General features: G+C 50.0%; 1 protein-coding gene across 1 annotated transcript; it reads left to right on the forward strand.

The window, feature by feature from the left end:
- Positions 1-163: 163 nt before the first annotated feature.
- On the forward strand, positions 164-14,917 carry Mybpc2 (myosin binding protein C, fast type). Its single transcript, XM_028785798.1, has 18 exons — positions 164-271; positions 1,099-1,271; positions 2,392-2,557; positions 3,698-3,804; positions 4,148-4,177; positions 4,304-4,443; positions 7,080-7,239; positions 7,331-7,435; positions 7,823-8,011; positions 8,463-8,597; positions 9,647-9,814; positions 9,950-10,038; positions 10,545-10,740; positions 11,078-11,217; positions 11,392-11,551; positions 11,654-11,790; positions 13,131-13,317; positions 14,882-14,917. The coding sequence occupies exons 1-18, from the start codon at positions 231-233 to the stop codon at positions 14,890-14,892; spliced, it is 2,334 nt and encodes a 777-aa protein (XP_028641631.1). The 5' UTR covers positions 164-230; the 3' UTR covers positions 14,893-14,917.
- The last annotated feature ends 189 nt before the right edge of the window (positions 14,918-15,106 follow it).

Consider the following 15,106-nt stretch of genomic DNA (forward strand, 5'->3'; position numbering starts at 1 on the left):
GGAGGGAGGGAGAGAGGGAAGGAGGAAGGGGAGGAGGGAGGGAGGGAGAGAGGGAAGGAGGAAGGGGAGGAGGGAGGGAGGAGAGGAGGGAGGGAGGGAGGGAGGGAGGATACAGGAAATTGAGTGGGGCCTGAAACTGCTGGCTTCCTCTCTCCTACTCCGTAGAGCCTCCAGTCCTGATTGTCACCCCACTGGAGGACCAGCAGGTATTTGTGGGTGACCGAGTGGAAATGTCAGTAGAGGTGTCTGAAGAGGGTGCACAGGTCATGTGGTGAGTTGAGCTTTGGTTTCTGCGCTGAGCACAGACAGGTGTCTTTAGGCTCTTCACCTCAGCCTTGGTCTTTAGTGGACCTAAAACTCTCTGGGAGACACCGATCCCAACCCAGGAGGCACCTGAGACCTCCATTACCTTTAAAACTCCCTCTTTACTCTTGACCTCAATTCTAGAACTGGCCTCTGTCCCATCCCTCCTGTTGTACTGAACATGAGTTCATCTACCAGCCAGTCATTTGCCCTTGGATGTATCCACCTATGCATCTGTTATCCACCTGCCCATCATCCTCCCACTCATCCATCATGTACCCATTACCTGCCCATCACCCATCCATTATCCGTCACTCACCTATCATGGCTGCATGCATCCGTCTTTCTGTGATACGCCCGCCGCCATTCCATCCACTATCCCTCCATGAATCGGCCATACACCCTTCTATAATCCATTTACCTGTCATCCTTGCCCCAGCCATCAGTCCATCTCTGCATCACACACTCACTGAGCTATCCATCACCCCTGCACTCCTCCATCCTCTCCATCTTCATCCGTCCCACCCCATCCTTCTACTCCTTTTCTCCTCTTTCATCCATCCATTATCAATCTATCTGTTCATATCTTCATTTCTTCGTGTCTCCATCATCTCCCTACCCAGCCTCTCCGTTGACTCACTCAGCCACTCACCTACCATCTTTCAATCCGTCGCTGTCAAGCCACCCTTCATCCATTCATCCCCATCCAGACCAATCACATGCCGGTCCATCCCTGCTCTATCCACAATCCACCCTTCCACCTTGAGACTGCTGACCTGCCTTCTCTCAACTCAGGATGAAAGACGGTGTGGAGCTGACACGGGAGGATTCCTACAAGGCACGCTACCGCTTCAAGAAGGATGGGAAACGACACATCCTCATCTACTCTGATGTGGCCCAGGAGGATGGAGGCCGCTATCAGGTCATAACCAATGGAGGCCAGTGTGAAGCTGAACTCATCGTGGAAGGTACGGCTTCCTCTCAGAGGGCTGGATGAAAGCTCTGAGGCTCCAGATCAGAGTGTCCTCTTCTACCCCAACATGGCCAGACTCTCCATCCTGTGCTCACACTGGTGCAGCAGGCATCATGACCTTCCTGCTGCATTGACACTTCTTCCCCCAACTCAACACATACAACACTGAGTGAGATCTACTTGATGTAGAGTCCACAGGATTTTACGTTTTGTGAGTCTATGCTTCTTTTTTCTTTTTTCTTTTTTCTTTTTTTGTTTTGCTTTTTTTTGAGACAGGGTTTCTCTATATAGTCCTGGCTGTCCTGGAACTCACTCTGTAGACCAGGCTGGCCCCGAACTCAGAAATCCGCCTGCCTCTGCCTCCCAAGTGCTGGGATTAAAGGCACGCACCATCACCACCCGGCGAATCTATGTTTCAAAAGAAAGAAAGAAAGAAAAAAAAGTAAAACAAAAACCTATGAAAATTTATGGTCAAATACGTAAGTTTTTCCATATATGGCCATTAAACAAAGGAAAGTGCACACTGAGCTGACTCCCGGAAGTGGACTGCCAAGATGACACCAATGTACAGGGGAGAGAAAGAGACGAGGGGGAGGGAGGGGCTGATAGACATGAATATGTTGTACATATGTATGTATACATGTACACACATCTATGCATGTATTTTTCACACACTCAGCTCTCTTTACCCAAGGGTTCTATGAGTTAACACTTCTAAATAAAATATTGGGGAAAATAAATTGCATCTTTTCAGGGCATGCTAGCAAAGAGCTCTACCACCGAGCGACACCCCAGCCTCTCATCGAGAATTCTAGGCAGAGGCTCTGGGCATGCCCACAGCCTGCCTCAGGGCCTTTGCATACACTCTTCCTAGGAGGATTTCAGCATTCTCTGTAGCATTTCCCCTTGCCCTTCTCAGGCCATCTCACTCCTAATTCATGGAATTTCCTTGTTCACTCTCTCCCACTAGAACGTGACCCTCCATGCACAGTAGGTAGTTTGAAGCTTATTCATCATTATATCTCCAGAGCAACATTCAGCACATAGTGGGTGCTCACTAGGCTTTGTGGCCTGATTGAAGTGCCAGGTTCCTACCCTTCTTCCTCTTCATCCAGAGAAGCAACTGGAGGTCCTGCAGGACATTGCGGACCTGACGGTGAAGGCTTCAGAACAGGCTGTATTCAAGTGTGAGGTGTCTGATGAGAAGGTGACGGGCAAGTGGTATAAGAACGGGGTGGAGGTACGACCCAGCAAGAGGATCACCATCTCCCATGTGGGCAGGTGAGGCACAGGTAGAGGGGACAGTACGGTGTGTGAATCCTTGGATTGGCTGAGTGGGACACATGTATCAGTTAGCTATGGCTGTGTAATTAGACTCACCTGTTTAGAAGAAGTGTTGCTTTACTCTGAGTCTGTGGGTTGGTTGGAAACTGGCTGATCCGTCAAGATCTCGCTGCAGAGGCATGGTGTTGGGAGAGGTCAACTAGGACCATATTTGGGATGCACAGGAGAGCAAGAGGTTAGAATTCAGTAGGCAGTGTGTGAGCACCTGAGAGAAATACCTGCTCATCTGCTGAATGTCTGAGATGGCTGTGACCTGGTGTCACACCCTCCTGAGTTCCTTCATGAGAGCTGTTTGCTTTTCATGAGGAACTGTGGCTGCTGGTGGCATTGATAACAATGGTGCCAGTCTTGATGCTGACAGGGAACTTCCTAAGTGCCAGCTATCCCCTAGATGTCTCACAACACTGAGACAGTGTCATCACCTCTGCTTGTGGATGAAGAAACTGAGGCACAGAGAGGTTTGGTAGCTTGCCCAAAGCCGAACAGCTAAGAAGTAGGGCTCAAGCTCAGGCTAGATCATCAGAGAACCTCAAGTAAGAGCAGTGGCTGTGCAAACGTGAGGACTTGAGTTCAATTCCCTGCACCCATTTGGAACACTGGGCATGGTAGTGTGTGTCCATAATCCCATCACTGGGGAGGCAGACAGAGGAGGATCCCTGGAGTTTTCTGGCCAGACAGCCTAGCTTAATTGATGAGACCCAGGTTCCTCTGAGAGGCCCTGTCCCAGAATGGAGAAGGACTGGAGAGATGCCATAATGATTAGGAGCACCAGTTGCTTGCAGAGGACCCAGGTTCAGTTCCCAGCACACACATGATGGCTCACAACCATCTTTAACTCCAGTTCCACGGGATCTAGTGCCCTCTTCTGTCCTCTGTAGGTACTGCACACACATGGTGCACATACAGACATGAAGGCAAACATGCATACATGTAAATCTTAAGGAAAAAAAAGTAGATGGTGCCTAAAGAATGACACATAAGTAGATCTCTGGGCTCCATATGCTTCTCATGTTGGCGTTCACAGAAGCATATGGGGTGATCTGGCCTGACCCCACCCACCTCCTTTCTGCCTTCTAGATTCCACAAGCTGGTGATTGATGATGTCCGCCCTGAGGATGAGGGAGACTACACATTCGTGCCTGATGGATATGCCCTATCCCTCTCAGCCAAGCTCAACTTTTTGGGTAAAGACAGCCTTCCTTTTCTACTAGGGATGGAGAACCCACCCTCCTGGACCCTCAGGATCCCAGAATGTCTCCCTGCTGGATTGAGATCCCTAGTTTTACAATGGAGGTCATAGAAACTGTCTGTGGGGCCCACGGACAGAATCAGATGAGATGTTCAGAGCATGGCACATGCTGATGCATGCATGATGGGGTGTAGGCATGGCTGGGGCATCTTTCCCTTCCCTAGGACCCCAGACTCAGGTTTGCTTCAAGAGATTTCTCTGCCTCTGGATTATAAAGGAAAGCTGAGAAAGGGACCTGAGAGTTTAGCTCTAACCCTCCCATCTCCTTGTCTTTCCAGAAATCAAAGTGGAGTACGTACCTAAGCAAGGTAAGGCCCAGTACGATTCCTGTCTGAGAGAGGAGGCTGGGGTCTGATCTCGGAATGTTGCTTCTCTGGGGCACCCTATGATGGTATTGGGAAGCCAGGTCCCCAGTGCCTCTTTTGTGTCTCTAGAGCCGCCAAAGATCCACCTGGACTGCTCAGGGAAGACCTCAGATAACTCAATTGTTGTGGTGGCTGGAAACAAGCTGCGGCTGGATGTGGCCATCACAGGGGAGCCACCTCCCACTGCTACCTGGCTGAGGGGAGATGAGGTAGGTTTCTGTCCCTGGTCTTTCTCCCTCTGGCTCAGCTAAGTGGCTTCAGGCAAGGGACTTTCCCTCTCTGAGCTTCAATTTCATTTATTATTATTATTATTATTTATTATTTATTATTATTATTGGCTTTTAGAGACAGGGTTTCTCTGTGCAGCCCTGGCTGTCCTGAAACTCACTCTGTAGACCAGGCTGGCCTCGAACTCAGAAATCCGCCTGCCTCTGCCTTCCAAGTGCTGGGATTACAGGTGTGTGCCACCACCGCCCGGCCGGTTTCTTGTATTATGAAGTGAGGACAGGTCTTCCTTCTGTGTGGTATAGTTGTGAAGACTGCAGGTTATGTTGGTCTACACAAGCCATGGGCCCAACATACGGCCTGTTCTCCATTCATGGATCTTTTCATCAGGCTGCTAGTTAGTCAAGACTACCAGTTCATCCATCTCTTCAGTAACCCTTCCATCCACCACTTACTCATGTATCAGCCCACTCACCCATCCACTAGTCACCTACCCACCCATCCCACAACCCACTGACCCCACCCATCCATCTACATATCTACCCATTTAGCTACCCACATACTTACCCATCCATTCATCCGTATACACATTCACCCATGAATCTATTCACATGCCCATCCATCCATCCATCCACCCCCTCCTACCACCACCCATCCATTATCTACAAGCCACTTATCTTTACACAACCCATCCACCTACCACCTATTCACCCATTGATGTGTCCACCACCCATACCATCCATAATCCACATACTCCTCTGTGATCGATCCACTCACCCATCTCCCACCCATTCACTCATCTAACCCATCCACAACTCATTCATCTACCGATTCCATGCACTCGTCCCTCCCTCCATCCATCCCTCCATCCCTCCATCCATCCCTCCATCCCTCCATTCCCCCAAAGTCCATCAATTAATGTAACCAACACCAGAGCTAGATTATGATCTATCTATCTATCTATCTATCTATCTATCATATCATATCTATCTATCTATCTATCTATCTATCTTTATCTATCTATCTATCTATCATTTATCTATCTATCTATCTATCATCTATCTATCTATCATCTATCTATCATCTATCTATCTATCATCTATCATCTATCTATCTATCATCTATCTATCTATCATATCTATCTATCTATCTATCTATCATATCTATCTATCTATCATCTATCTATATCTATCTATCATCTATCTATCATATCTATCTATCTATCTATCTATCATCTATCTATATCTATCTATCTATCATCTATCTATCTATCTATCATCTATCTATCTATCTATCTATCATCTATCTATCTATCTATCTATCTATCATATTTCTATCCATCTATTTATCTAGTGTTGATCTTGTTTTCAGCCCCTGGTCAGTGTTCCTCTGCTTGGCTCTGTGGCCAGGTTGAACACCATGATAGGGAGTACGTTCTGGAACAAGATGCTTACCTCACAATGGTGGGGACACACTGAGAGGAAGGGGCTGTGGTGTCAATATCCTTGTCAATGGCACCCCCCATCAATGGCTGGATGTTCTCTTGCTAGGTCCCATCACTTTTTGTTGCTGTTTGTTTCTCAAGATAGGGTTTTTCTGTGTAGCCATGGCTGTCCTGGAACTCACTGTATAGATCAGGCTGGCCTCAGCCTCCTGAGTGCTGGGACTAAAGGCCTATGTCACCACCACCCAGCTTTACATCCTATCATCCCAGTAATGAGATGAACTGGGACAAGCCTTCAGGACATGGGTCTTTGGGTAACATTGATCCAAACTGTAGCAGCATTGAGGTCTTCTCTTCTGGAACACGGACAGCACGGCTCCATGTTTATCCACTCCTCCTCAGTCACCACTAAAGGTGTCACCCTCATGAAATGCAGCCCTGGCTCTGTGCCTTCTTCTTTTGGGGGAGGTGACACAAGTCCACACGGTAGCTTCACAAGATGTCTGAGACCAAGATGTGCATGTGCACATGCACGTGCGTGTGTGTGCATGTACATATGTGTGTGTATGTGAGAGAGAGAGAGACAGAGAGACAGAGACAGAGAGAGACAGAGAGACAGAGACAGAGAGATAGAGAGAAACAGAGAGCAAGAGTTGTGGGAATGTGAGGTCACTCTTAGCTAAGAGCATTCAAAATGTTTCCTGGAAGAAGTGATAACTCCCAGCTGGCCTAAGGAGGCAGTGATTGGGATTCCTGGCAGGGGTTCTACTGCTAGATTTTATCCCCAGCCCTGCACAAATTAGACATGTTGGTTCACACCTACCAACTCTGCCACTGAGAAGTGGGGACAGAAGAAACAGGAGTTCAGATCATCTTTGGCAACATAGGAAGGCCTATAGTAGTAGAGATTACAAAGACCTTGTCTTAGAAAGAAGAAAAGGGGGGAGGGAGAGCAAGGCTGTATGTACACAGGTAAACTGTGACTCTTGAGAACAAGACACAAGTCTAGTGAAGGTGCATGTGTGGTGGACAAGAAAGGTGTGGAGGAAGAAAGTCGGTGAGTCCAGAACTCACATACGTGTGGCCATAGAGAAGGCACTGCAAGAGTTCGTGGCATTGAGAGAGGCATGGTCTGGGCAAGTGATGCAAGCCCAGCTGCTGGGTGGCTGTGTCCAGGTGTTCACTACCACAGAAGGCAGGACACGCATTGAGCAGAGGCCAGAGTGCAGCAGCTTTGTGATCGAGAGTGCAGAGCGGTCAGATGAGGGCCGCTACACCATCAAAGTCACCAATCCTGCGGGCGAAGATGTGGCCTCCATTTTCCTGCGGGTTGTGGGTAAGCAGGTGTTAAGGGGATGAAGCATGAGGTGGCTCACTGCAGTCTCCAAGGGTGCCTCTGACTCTCATTGTCCCTCACCCCCACCCAGATGTTCCTGACCCTCCAGAGGCTGTTCGTGTCACCTCAGTTGGAGAAGACTGGGCCATTCTGGTCTGGGAGCCACCCAAGTATGATGGAGGCCAGCCAGTGACTGGTTAGCATCCACACGCCTGTGTCCCTGTGACTCCCATGTTCCCTGCACCTGACCCTGCCTCCTGAGTTTAATCTTCCCAGGGACTAAAGGCACGAGCCACCATTGCTTGTCCCTTTGTCACTTACTGATCCTATTCATCTTTCCTGGGATTCATTATCCCCCAGTGACCTGGAAATAAGTCTCATTTTGGTTTCATAGCCTGAAGATTTCTGTGACCCACGGCTTCTTGATTCCCCAAACCATGTATGGTAGCCCCAGAAGGCTCTGAGATGCTGACAGTCAATTTGATGGGGGTCATATGGTCCTTCCTATGTGATCCTGCCTGTCCCAACCGTGACTCTAGACTTCACCATGACCCCCAAAACCCTTCTGCTTGGGGAAGCACAGGGTACTTGATGGAGCGGAAGAAGAAAGGCTCCCAGCGCTGGATGAAGCTCAATTTCGAGGTCTTCACCGACACGACCTACGAGTCCACAAAGATGATCGAGGGCGTCCTCTATGAGATGCGGGTCTTCGCTGTCAACGCCATCGGTGTCTCCCAGCCCAGCATGAACACCAAGCCCTTCATGCCCATCGGTACGATGGCCTCTGTCCCCCCCTGCTCTTCCCACTCATTCTGCCCTACATTCCGATACTGGGGGACTGGGTTTTCTAGGCAGGTATTTTACCTCTGAGGTACAGCCCCAGTGGCACTTTTTTTTTCTAATCTTTTGGAAACAGGTTCTGAATAGTATTAGATGACCTTGAACATCTAATATATGTATACCCAATATATATGTATACCAAACTGGCCTTGAACTCACAGAAATCCACCAGCTTCTGCCTCCCGCTTCTAGAATTAAAAGTGTGCACCACCACATTAGCTTTTCCCGTTGGATGCTATTTTAATCTCCTCTCATGGCCTTTCTTGCTTACTGACTTTTGGCCCACCACACTGATACCATTTCTAGTCTCTGACTCCTGCTCTCTCTTTTGGACCTCTGGTCCTTGATTGGCTCTTGGCCTTCTCTCTCTGGATCCCCTGCAGCCCCCACGAGTGCACCGCAACACCTCACAGTGGAGGATGTGACAGACACCACCACCACACTTAAGTGGAGGCCCCCAGATCGGATTGGTGCTGGTGGCATTGATGGCTACCTGGTGGAGTACTGCCTGGAGGGCTGTGAGTAGCGCTTGGCCGTAGATTTGGGAGTTGCACAGGGATGATGTGGTGCCTGGGGTAGGCTGGACCCCCCAGGCCAGGGTGTGTCCCCTCTGTCCACCTCTCTGCAGCAATGGCTCCTTACTGTCTGTCCCTCCCTCTCATATCTTCCTCTACCTCATTCTCCCTCTCTTCTTCCCTCCCTCCCTTCCTCTTAATGTTCTTCCTTCCCAAGCATCTGTCTGTCACCTCCATTATCCTCATCCGCACCTCATCCACCCCACACACATTCACAATCATACTCAAGCACTTGAGTATTCATGTGCAACACTCACACCTATTCATGAGGCACATTGGCATGGACACTCACACTAGTGTACACATACTGCTTAAAGCCATGCACTCACACATATTCATTTTCCCACCCATGTCTATGCATACACACACACACACACACACACACACACACACACACACACCCTGTCATGGAGGTCACAGCCCTGGCTGCAGAGTGTCTTCCATGATTATCTGGCAGTCAGGACACCACACTGACACTGTGTGTCCAGCCTCATCTGTAATAGAGCAGCCTCAGCCCCGCCCATCCTGCCTGTGTCTTTGAGGTCTTGGCCTCTATGACTCAGAACCTTTCAAGACCTGAACTGTGACCACCACATCAGGCCACATAGGGAAGAGATAATATTGCCCACATTAGCTTCTTGCCACCATCTCTTCCCAGCATTTCTTTCTTCATGCCCCAGCTGGCCAACATCCTACCCCTCTACCTCTCCCATTCCTGAACCATTTCATTCTTGAAATGCTGGTGTGTGACTTCAAGTAGCCTACCCTACTTGGGCCCCTGGAGTCCTCATCCTTGAAATGGGGGTTACAGTGTTGAGGCAGGTGTGTTGTCTTTGATGTGATGGGGGTGGTCCTCCATGCCTTCCTCAGGACTGCTTGACTAGGGCTGTTGCCACTGATGCTGGTGTTCACTCACTATGGTGGGGCTATTTACTGGTTGGGGGGCCAGTGCAGAGGCCCCAAGGAAGGCCCTGGTTAACTCCTTTCTCCAGCTGAGGAATGGGTCCCGGCTAACAAGGAGCCAGTGGAACGGTGTGGCTTCACTGTCAAGGATCTCCCAACTGGAGCCAGGATCCTCTTCCGAGTTGTTGGGGTCAACATTGCGGGGCGCAGTGAACCAGCCACCCTCCTTCAGCCAGTCACTATCAGGGAGATTGTTGGTGAGTGACACGCAGTTCCTCACTCAGCCCTCCTGAGGCTCTACTCAGTGTCCTTCGATTAGGGTCCCTCAGATGATGTCATCCCCACCTAGTGTTTCCCAGCCCAACACGAACCCCCTCTGTTCACACTCTCAGAGCAACCTAAGATCCGTCTTCCCCGCCATCTGCGTCAGACTTACATCCGAAAAGTTGGGGAGGCCCTCAACCTTGTCATCCCCTTCCAGGTACTTGAGCTGGGATCAGTGTTGGCTTGGGCTTGGGGTTAAGGACAGGGCCAGGGTCAGAGCTGGGGTTAAGGTAGGGTTGGATCTGGGATCCGGGTCAAGGCCAGGTTTGGGGCTGAGATTGGGGCTACAGATAGGGTCAAAGTTGGAGCTGAGGTCGGGGTTATTGATAGGGTTGGAGTTGGGATCAGGCTTAGGGGTAGAGTCAGGGTCAAAGCTGGAGCTGGGGGCAGGGCCATGGACAGGGCCAGATTCAGGACCAGTACTATTGTTTGTGTTAAGATCAGAGCCAGGGTCAGGGTCAGTGTCAGGGTCAGGGCTGGGATCAGAGGGGAGGTCAGAGATAGGGTTGGGGTCAAACAGAGCCACGGCCAGAGTTTGGTGGGGATCAGGGCCTGGACTAGGGTCAGATCCAAGTCCAGGAAGTTGTCAGGCCCAGGGGCAGTGATGCAGGCAGGTCCTCAGGCCCTCAGAGCCCATTCACCTGACTTCATTCCCTCTCCCAGGGCAAGCCCCGTCCTCAGGTGGTATGGACAAAAGGTGGGGCCCCCTTGGATACCTCCCGTGTTAACGTGAGGACTAGTGACTTCGACACAGTGTTCTTCGTGCGCCAGGCAGCACGCTCTGACTCTGGAGAGTATGAGCTGAGTGTGCAGATTGAGAACATGAAGGACACTGCCACCATCCGCATCCGGGTTGTGGGTGCGAGGCGGGAGCACTGGGGGAGGACGGGATGTTTGAAACAGGAAGGGTGAAAGGTGGGGCAGAGGAAGGGGCGCAGTTGGTACTGTGGTTGCCTAGCATACATGAGACCCTAGGGCCCATCCCAGCACTCGATAATAAACAAGGTGTGGTGGTGTATGCCTATAATCTCAGCACTCGGGGTAGCAGTAGGAAGATCAGTAGTTTAATCCTGGGATATATAATGTGTTTGAGATCAGTCTGGGCTACTGTGAAAAAGAAAAAAATCTGGAAAGGGAGGGACAAAGCCGGGCATTAGGGTCCCTCGGATGGAATGTAACCCCCAACCTCCTTCCAGAAAAGGCAGGGCCAGCAGAGAATGTGATGGTGAAGGAGGTGTGGGGCACAAACGCTCTGGTAGAATGGCAGCCACCCAAGGACGACGGGAACAGTGAGATCACAGGCTACTTTGTCCAGAAGGCTGACAAAAAGACCATGGTGAGGGGACATGGGGGTCGTGGGGGATGCTAGCTAGTGGCCTTGACAGAGCAGAGCTGAGCTTTCTATTCCACAGCTGGGAAACTGAGGCTAGGAGACTGGATGACTGAGTCTATACCTGCATATGTCCTCCACACACCTGCCTTCCCTGGTCCCTCCTTGTCCCCGTTCCAGGAGTGGTTCAATGTCTATGAACACAACCGCCACACCAGCTGTACCGTGTCTGACCTCATTGTGGGTAATGAGTACTACTTCCGCATCTTCAGTGAGAACATCTGTGGTCTCAGTGACTCACCAGGTGTCTCCAAGAACACAGCTCGAATCCTCAAGACAGGTACAGGGTCCAGCTGCTTGGCCTTCAGCTGCCACTCCTGGCTGTTGGCCTCTGGCTAGTGCTGGGGTTGAACTCACTTAATGGGTGTCTCTCACCCTCCAGGAATCACCTTAAAACCACTGGAATACAAGGAACATGATTTCCGGACAGCCCCCAAGTTCCTGACCCCCCTGATGGACCGGGTAGTGGTGGCGGGATATGCTGCAGCTCTCAACTGTGCCGTCAGAGGCCACCCTAAGGTGCCAGGGTGGGGTCTGGAGAAGTCCTCAGCAGCATACAGCCCTAGACCCACCACACCAGCAGTTCCTCCCTGCAGTCTCCTCAGGCAGAGGCCAAGTCTCAGAAAGTTCTGGACTTCCTGCCTCATGACTACCAGGCACAGCTCATCCATGAGGCCCATCCATCTTTCCTGTCCTGTTTGGACACAGTGTCATTCCCTGAGAAACGTGGTGGTGGGGGGGGGGGCATCTATACCTGTATAGCTACCTGAAGTTTTCCTGAGCTACCAAGACAGGATTTCTTTTTTTTTAATATCCTAAAATTTTGTGTTTGTATGTGAACTTTGTGTGTGCAGTACTCTTGCAGGCCAGAAGAGGGCATTGGATTCTCTAGTGATTTAATTATGTGCAGTTGTAAGCTGCCCCACGTGGGTGCTGAGAACTGAACCCATATCCTCTGGAAAAGCAGCAAGTACTTTTAACTACTGAGCCACTTCTCCAGGCCTCATTATTTTTCTCTTTTACATAAGAGTTCATGTAGTCTAGGATGGCCTTGAACTCAAGACCCTTCTGCCTCCACTTCCTGAGTGCTGGAATTATAGTGCACTACAGGCTCGGGTATACCCATCCATCCATCCATCCATCCATCATCCATCATCCATCCATCCACCCATCCATCCATCCATCCATCTGTCCATCCATCCACCCATCCATCCATCCATCCATCCACCCATTCACCCATCCATCCATCCATCCGTCCGTCCGTCCGTCCGTCCGTCCGTCCATCCATCCGTCCATCCACCCATTCACCATGTCATTTAATATTATGCCAATCTATTCATTTTTTATCAGCTCATTCATTCATTCTATTTAATGAATCACATGATTCATTCCACAAATATTTTCCTGAACTTCATTTGTGCTTCACAAATGGGACAAAGAAGTTCCTCTTTGACATTGGTCTCAAGTCTCACAGATGATATAAAACCATGAATGATGATAAGCATGACAGAGAAATACAGGCAGGTCTGAGACAGCAAAAGAGGCATCCCTAGTCAGGACACAGATGGCAAGGGAAGGATTGGGAAGGCAGGAATTGCAGGGTTGGAAGAGGGAGCAGACAGTCCCAGGGTCCTGGGTGGGAAGCCCATCATCTGGTCTGTCCCAGAATGCCTGGAGCACAGGAAAAGAAAGGCAGAAGGTGATGAAAGAGATGGTAGCCAACTGGGGTCCATATGGTGTAGTTTTTATTCTGAGAATAAGAAGTCCTCTGTCTCCCCTGTGTACCCATCCAGGTAGTGGCATGGCTTCTGTCCAGGACATCCCTCTAAATCAGCTTTTTTTCTGGTTCCCTTCCCTAGCCAAAGGTGGTATGGATGAAGAACAAGATGGAAATCCATGAAGATCCCAAATTCCTCATAACCAACTACCAGGGCATCCTGACACTGAACATCCGCCGACCTTCGCCCTTTGATGCAGGGACCTATTCCTGCCGCGCCGTCAATGAACTGGGGGAGGCCCTGGCTGAATGCAAACTGGATGTCCGAGGTGAGAGGGAATGGTAACACACTGACTGACCCTAATCCAGGGCCCCTGGCAAACCTACCCAGCTGCCCCAGGCAAGAAGGCGATAGAGATCATGCAAAGGCCCTAGGGTTGGAGAGTACCAGTTCTAGCTTGTGCCTCACTTGCAATCCCTCCTCTGTCAAGCCTCCTCCTGTCCTTTGCCCCTGGAATCAGAGTTGAGATGGCTCTCCACTACTCCTCTGATGCCCTCACCACCACCACAGTCTCTCCAGCCTGGAATTTACTGTCTTGTGTCTTGGTGGGACCACAGTGGCCATATTTATCCCTACTCTTAGCCTCTGGCATATGCTGAACTATCCTCCAAGAAAACTCTTTCTCATCTCCTTTGCTGGATTCAGTTCACAAGACATTGCTAAAGGAGGCAGATCAGGGCTCCTAGAGTACGCATTACATGCCCCTGCTTGATCTGGAGGCACTTGACAATACTGATGTCCCTGGCCCTATGACAGCTTAGCAGACAGGGACTTCAGCTCCTCAGGGATGGTTCTGGGAGCACCCCCAGGTCCATTGGCTACATTCTGGATTCAGGCTGATCAACCCTCTATTCTGCGGTCTTCTTTGTGGGTGACTAAGTCAGCCCAGATGTATAGCGGCTCCCCATAGCAGGCTCCTGCTGACTTTTGACAGCTGGTAGTTTCTCAGAACATCCCTATTTGGGATTTAAAATGACTTTAAACTGTCTGGGGTGTGGTGCACATCTGTAATTTCCAGCACCCAAGAATGCTCAAGCTGGGCGAGGAGATATGAGTTTGAAGTCAACCTATGCTTCAGAGTGAATTCTAAGTCAGCCTGAATTACATAGTACCATCTTGCCAAAACATAAAATGAAAAAACAAGGGCTCAGAGGTTAAGAGCACTGGCTGTTCTTCCAGGGGCCCTGAGTTCAGTTCCCAGGAGCCCATGATGGCTCACAACCATGGGTAGCATCAGTTCCAGGGGCTCCAAAGCCCCCCTTCTGGCCGCATGCAAACACACACATGGTGTGTGTTCTGGTGCACATAAACACAAGCAGGCAAACACACGCATAAAATAACTGATTAAATGTTAAATCAAAATAAAAAGTCAGGCATAGCAAAGTACAACTGCAGCTGTAGTTCTGAGGTGCTGGAGGCATCAAGAGCCTCAACTCTGTGGAATGTTGGATGTCATGAGACCCATTCTCATTCTGTGGGTCTGGAGAAGTGGCTTGTGGGGACAGTGTTTATCTAGCACAAAGCCTGGGCTATATCCCCAGCACTCTGTAAACCAAGCATAGTGATAGATGACTGTCATCCCAGCACTGGGGAAGTGGAAGCAGGAGAACTAGGAGTCAAGGACATCCTTAGCTACATATTTGAGTTCAAGGCTAGCAGAGGCTACATGCAGCCCTGCTGAGGGGGGAGAGATGTGCTGGTGACTGCACCGGTGTTTGCTAATCACTGTCACTGGATAGGAACTCTCTTGCTCCCTCTGCTGGGGTATTCTGGGTAGAGACATGGTGCAGCACATCTCACCCCGCCTCACCCACCTCTCATTTTTCTTGCAGTGCCACAGTGACAGCTCATCACCTATTACATAAGTCATCAGAACCTGAACACCAGGGCTGGAGAGATGGCTCAGCAGTTAAGAGCACCGATTGCTCTTCCAGAGGACCTGAGTTCAATTCCCAGCAATCACATGGTGGCTAATAACCATTTGTAATGGGTTCTGATGCCCTCTTCTGGTGTGAAGAGAACAACAGTGGTGTATTCATATGCATAAACTAAATAAA

The sequence above is a fragment of the Grammomys surdaster genome, unplaced genomic scaffold, assembly GCF_004785775.1.
Source record: "Grammomys surdaster isolate TR1022 unplaced genomic scaffold, NIH_TR_1.0 125349, whole genome shotgun sequence".
Lineage (NCBI taxonomy): Eukaryota > Metazoa > Chordata > Mammalia > Rodentia > Muridae > Grammomys > Grammomys surdaster.

Bases quoted from the DNA above. Each gene is read 5' to 3' on its own strand.
- Mybpc2 (XM_028785798.1), top strand. From the start codon at position 231: ATGTCAGTAGAGGTGTCTGAAGAGGGTGCACAGGTCATGTG. The intron at 7,436-7,822 runs GTTAGCATCCAC...GGGGAAGCACAG, and splicing joins TGGAGGCCAGCCAGTGACTG to GGTACTTGATGGAGCGGAAG. The intron at 8,012-8,462 runs GTACGATGGCCT...GATCCCCTGCAG, and splicing joins CAAGCCCTTCATGCCCATCG to CCCCCACGAGTGCACCGCAA.